This window comes from Myotis davidii, unplaced genomic scaffold, assembly GCF_000327345.1.
Source record: "Myotis davidii unplaced genomic scaffold, ASM32734v1 scaffold2786, whole genome shotgun sequence".
Classification (NCBI taxonomy): Eukaryota; Metazoa; Chordata; class Mammalia; order Chiroptera; family Vespertilionidae; genus Myotis; species Myotis davidii.
Window position 1 is genome coordinate 195594 of NW_006296623.1, and position 5615 is coordinate 201208.

Below are 5615 nucleotides of genomic sequence, written 5' to 3' on the forward strand. Positions count from 1 at the left end.
AACTCTCCTACCTTGGCGAAATCTTCCATCCATCCCTAGCTACCCTTCTGATCCAAGATTTACAACTGGGTCCATCTGCACCCCTGCCAGTTTTGCTCCCATCAGACTCACCACTGTGCGTTGCTTGTTGGGCAGGTACACTTTGACGGTGCCCACTGCCCGGGACGGCTCGGCCCCGTTGGCAGGGGGGCCCCGTGGTGGCTCCATGGAGCCTAGGACTTTGTCAAGATGGGCTGAGGTGGGGCTGGGCAGGTGCCATGGGGCTCCTAGAAGACAGAGAGGGAAGTCAGTGGTCCAATAATGATAGTCTGGAATCGCAGTGGCAGGAGACAAAAAATGTCAATCTGCAGGCTCCACATCACCCCCAGCAGCCTCATTTCCACAAAGCTGTCCAAGGGAACTTAGTAACACCTTGAAGTCGATCCAGTTCCTCCTCTGCTCAGCTCTGCCAAGGTCTCTGCATGGGGCCAGGTGGGAGTGTGATAACACAATGAGAGACAGCACACACTGTCCTGGAGGGCACAGGAGTACAAAGTCTGCTGGGGACTAATGGAGAAGTCAGCATGCACTGCACTGGGGTGTGCCAGATACATAATGGGCACGAACAGGCTGTCTTGCCTTTTATAAAAATATTTTTTTTATTGGCTTCAGAGAGGAGGGGAGAGGGAGAGCAGGATAGACACATCAATAACGAGAGAGAATCATGATCGGCTGCCTCCTACACGCCCCCTACTGCAGATCAAGCTCACAACCTGGGCATGTGCCCTGATGGGAATCGAACCGTGACCTCCTGGTTCATAGGTCAAAGTTCAATCACTGAACCACACCAGCTGGGCTGTCCTTTTTGGGGGGGGGGGGGGCTGTCCTTTTTAATGGAGAAGGGGGTTACCAGATCCTGTGCTGAAGGAAAAGTCACACACAGGGTGAAGGGGAACAAATGGGAGATCATCAGATGTTGCCCTTACTTTGGGGAAAAATGGGAATTGCACCAGAATGTTCTTAAGGGTCCTGTGGCCATCCCTAAGCCCTGGGCAGTAATGATGGTAGGCTCCCAGACACTGTTAGGTGGCTAAAGAGAGTCACCAGACTGTGACAGGAAGTTCACAGAGGATCAGAAGACACTATGCTGAAGGAGATGTTAGCAAAGGTCACTAGAGACTCTAATGGGCAGAAGAGTGGACAGTGGTCATCAGCAGACATTGTCAGGTGGGTAATGGTGCATCACCAGTCATTGCTGAGGTCAGGTGAATGCGGGTCCAGCAGGGAGGCTCCAAAAGGATCCCTGTCAGCCCTGGCTGGTGTGGCTCACTGGACAGAGCATCGGCCTGGACTGTAGGGTCCTGGGTTCAATTCCAGTCGGGGCACATGCCCTGGTTTCGGGCTCGATCCCCAGTAGGGGGCGTGCTGGAGGCAGCTGATCCATGATTCTCTCATCATTCATGTTTCAATGTCTCTCTCCCTCTCTAAAAATCAATAAAAATATAAAACAAACAAACAAAAACCAAAGGACCCCTGTCAACGAATGAACGGGTCACAGACATACTAGTATTTCTGGTGACAATGGAAGAAGCTACGGTGGGTTAAGGAGGCGTAAAGGGAGAATCCTCAAACATTCTCCTGGTGGGTGAGACACTGATCCAGGATAATAAAGCGAGTAGTGAGCCCCGTCTCCACTCACTGTCCGTTGTTGGTAAGGAAGGGTCATCAGATACCTTAAGGAGGTTTAGCGGGGATCCCGGTACAACACACCACAGCCCAAGACCCATTCGCACGGCCCCGCCCACCGAGGGCCTTCCACTCTGCGCAGGCGTGCTACCACCCTCAGCGGGCGAAACCACCCCCCGCAGCCTGGCCCCCCGGACTCCTGTCCACCCACCCCTACCCCCGGCTATCGACGATGGTCTCGCCCCGGGTCAAACCACTCCTCCGGTTCCAGGTGGGGGGTGCCGGGGCCCAGGCGCAGTGACCCTGGAGCTAAGCTTTCGGTCCCGGCTCTCTGTCCAAGCCCGGCGATCGCTCCAGAAACCTAACCCTGCCGGGCCCGCCCTCACCTGTCAGGCCGCAGCGGCCGCCGCCGCCTCCATCTTGAGCCTGTCTTCTTGTTTCCTCGTAAAGTCCGCCTCCACCGCCCCTCGGGCTGTCGCCATTGGCGCCGCAGAACTTAGTCCTCTATTCTTATTGGATAAGCGTCACGTCTGTCAAGGCAGGACCGGCGGAATGTGGATCGTGTTCCGGATTAGGAGGGGCCGCTTGAAACGTCAGGGTCGGGGGCAAATTCGCAAGGCCTGATTTGCGCAGGCGCAACCCGGAGGAAACCTGCGTGCCGCGGGCTTTAACTCCAAATGTGCCAAGGCAGAGTAAAGCAGGCTAAGTTTTCGGTCACTTGGAGATGACTTTAAGTTTCCTGAATCTTTAAGTGCCCTTTTTGCTCCAGAGACCTGGAACCCTAAGTAGCCAGTTGGGATTTTCCTGGGTCTCAGTTTTACCGTCTTTGAAACGGGTCGAAACACACCAAATATCTGCGACCTTTTCCAATTCTGAGAGTAATGGCTTTTGATAAGAGCGTTCGCTAGTGTTGTCGGGCCGGGGGTTAGCTGTTCTGACAAGCTTCCGTTAGGAAAGGAGTTGATAAGGGTTTTGAAAGTCTGGTCATAGGTGGCCAGGTGAAGAAGGGGGCAGGGGTGGGGGGAGTGTGGGCATGGAATGGGGCACAGGCGCAGCGAAATGTGTGGAGGAATTGAAGGGTAAATACAGTTTCTTTAAAAATGACTTTTACCTGGTGTCAAAAGTGAAAGAGACTTTCCACCCTCCCTTTTCTTAGAGCACTTCCTTAAAACACACACACACACACACACACACACACACACACACACACACACACACACACCAGAAATTTGTAAAATTTGTTCTGTCCCTTTGAGATGTATGTAAATCTCTTTAAAAGATAAATAGGCCTCCTGACAGTTTTATGACCCAAGAATGTTGTTCTTACTAGTAAGGGCCTTGGAGTCATCTCTTTGAAATGTAAACATCAGGGAAGATAGCGTCCCTATCTCAGTCTCAGGAATTAGATCTAGGCGGCTAGCTCCAGATGGTTAGCTGCTTGTCAAAGATTGGGGTTTTATTTTTCCTTTGGATAAGGGCAGATGGCTATGCCAATTGCCAGGTGAATTTGAGGTGAACTAGGTGTAGCAAATGGTGCTGTAAAATTCTCTTACTTGAGGACAAGTTATTGTCTTTCTTGAGAACATACATGTAACGGTAAAAACTGAGGGTTTTTTTTTTTGTCTTCTGCAAACTCTTTAGCAAATTGCTTGGGATGTCCATTTCAGTCTGGTTTAACATTTACAACAAATAAAACTATTTTTCCTTTCTACCTCTGTGGAGAGGATTCCCCGGGTCGGCACAAAATTTTAATTCTTTCCCCAGCAGCATCAACAGCCTTTTGTAATTGAAGTGACTACAATCTCATGTTTGGAGCCACAGCATCCCTCTTTGAAGTGGGAAGGATCAGAGAAAAGTTACTAGGTGAGGGGGCCTCAACATGGTTCAACTTGTATTTGTAAAGTGCTTTCTCTACCTGTAAGGAGAGAGAGACAAAAGTTCTACTTACTGGGCTGTCATACCACCTCCATTTCCCATGGCCCCTTTTCTATTCTGTCTCCACCACTCAACGGCTAAAATTAAAAAGACTGACAATAAATAGCACATAATGATGAGAATGCAAAGCAACTGGAGCTTACATGGATTGCTACTGTGAGTGTCAAATGGTGCAACAATGGGATCATGGAATACTACTGTTAACCTAAAATTAAAAGATCAAAATGAGAGACAACAAGCGTTTTTTGAGATCCAAAGAATAGCTATTTAGAAAGTAGTGATTCAAGCAGAAACAAAAATAATGTTCAGATTAGGAGGTAAGGCAAGCGTATTTATGAGAAAGGGAAGCGGGATAAGTACCTCAATAGAAAAAAGGCATTTTTATAAGTGCAAATAAGCTAACAGTATGATGCTAATTCTAAAGAATTTTTTAAAATAAGGTAATATATTGACAGTAGAGGCCTGGTGCACAAAATTTGTGCACTGGGGGGGGGGCATGTCCCTCAGCCCAGGCTGCACCCTCTCCAATCTGGGACCCCTGTGGGATCGGGCCTAAACCCGCAGTCAGACATCCCTCTCACAATCCGAGACTGCTGGCTCCTAACAACTCGCCTGCCTGCTAGCCTGATAGCCCCCTAACTACTCCCCTGCCAGCCTGATTGACAACCACTCCCCTGCGGGCATGATTGACACCTAACTGCTCCCCTGCTGGCCCGATCACCCCCAACTGCCCTCCCCTGCAGGCCTGGTCCCCCCCCCAACTGCCCTCCCTTGCAGGCCTGGTCACCCCCATCTTGTGACAACGTAGGAGCGGCCATCTTGTGATGACATAGGGTGGCCATCTGGTGATGCGAGGGTGTGAGGGTCAATTTGCATATTACCTCTTTATTATATAGGATAAGAGTAGGGAAGGATTTCTTTACTATTATTTTTTAATCCTCACCACCCAACTGAGGTAAGTACCCTTGACCAGAATCAAACCCGGGACCCTTCAGACCACAGGTCAATGCTCTATCCACCAAGCCAAACTAGCTAGGGTAAAGAATGTTTTTAATTTTCAGTCCATTAGTCTTAATATCTTCTTTCTTGTTATCTTTGCAAACAGTTGTTTGAGATACAATGCTGCTTTAGGTCTAGTCCGAAGGTTATTTTGCCCAATTTACACATTCCAAAGGTTTGAGGAATAAGACATGGAGGGCAGCTCCTCCAGGATGGCAGCTCTGACCTCCCTTTTAAAGTGGCTCCATTTACATCATGTTTTTCACTACGGAGCAACAAAAGGGAACAAACTGCTTCATGTGTCTATGCATCTATAGATATAAGGTGAAGTGCAAGGAGCCAGACACAAAAGAGAAATACTGTATTGTTCCATTTGTATGAAACTCCAAACCAGGCAAAACTAATCTGTAGTGAAGGGAATCAGACTGATTGTCTTATGAGAGAATGACTGAGAAGGGCATGAAGGAACTTTCAGAGGTGATTGGACAGTTCAAAATTCATCAGACTCTATAGTGAAAATGGGCACATCTTATTGAATGTAAAATATACCTTATGTTAAAAGTGCATGGCAAAAAAGATGGTTTTAAACATAATTCTAAATATTTAGACTTCTTACAAATTATTGATTAGAGAAATGTTTTTGAAAAATTCTCTTTTCTGAAGTTGAATCCCTGGACCCCACCCAATCTCCCAGTGCAGGAGCCATACCACTACATTGGGTCAGGAAAAACTCCAGTGGGAACTCAGTGAGGGGCTCCAAAATACTCGCCAAAAGGAAGAAGAATTTTGGGGCCAGTGCAGTGTATTTTATTTTTTAATATATTTTTACTAGAGGCCCGATGCATGAAATTTGTGCATGGAGGGGGTCCCTCAGAAGGTCATTTGGAAGGACGTCCAGAAGATCATTTGACATTTGGCTGTCCAGTCTAGTTAGCATATTATGTTTCCACACAGGGGATCAAGCCCACAACCTGGGAATTGAACCGTGACCTCCTGGTTCATGGGTCAATGCTCAA

The 5615-nt window shown here is 48.2% G+C and overlaps 1 protein-coding gene across 8 annotated transcripts in view; it reads right to left on the bottom strand.

Moving 5' to 3' along the window:
- The window catches only part of ARAF (A-Raf proto-oncogene, serine/threonine kinase), a 12751-nt gene extending 10596 nt beyond the window's left edge, over positions 1-2155 (bottom strand). For 5 of the 8 annotated variants that reach the window (XR_001515246.1, XR_001515247.1, XM_006772132.2 and 2 more), the window contains exons 1-2: positions 2052-2155; positions 112-266 (exon numbers count right to left, since the gene is read on the bottom strand). Coding sequence is in view for 6 of the 8 variants with exons in the window: in XM_006772132.2 (XP_006772195.1) it covers positions 112-207 (96 nt within the window). In the remaining 2 variants the exon portion in view is untranslated. Of the gene's footprint in view, positions 1-111; positions 267-411; positions 427-1712; positions 1778-2051 lie in introns of those variants that run through there. The other 3 variants (XM_006772134.2, XM_015569380.1, XM_015569381.1) reach the window with 3 other exon arrangements.
- Between the last annotated feature and the right edge of the window lie 3460 nt (positions 2156-5615).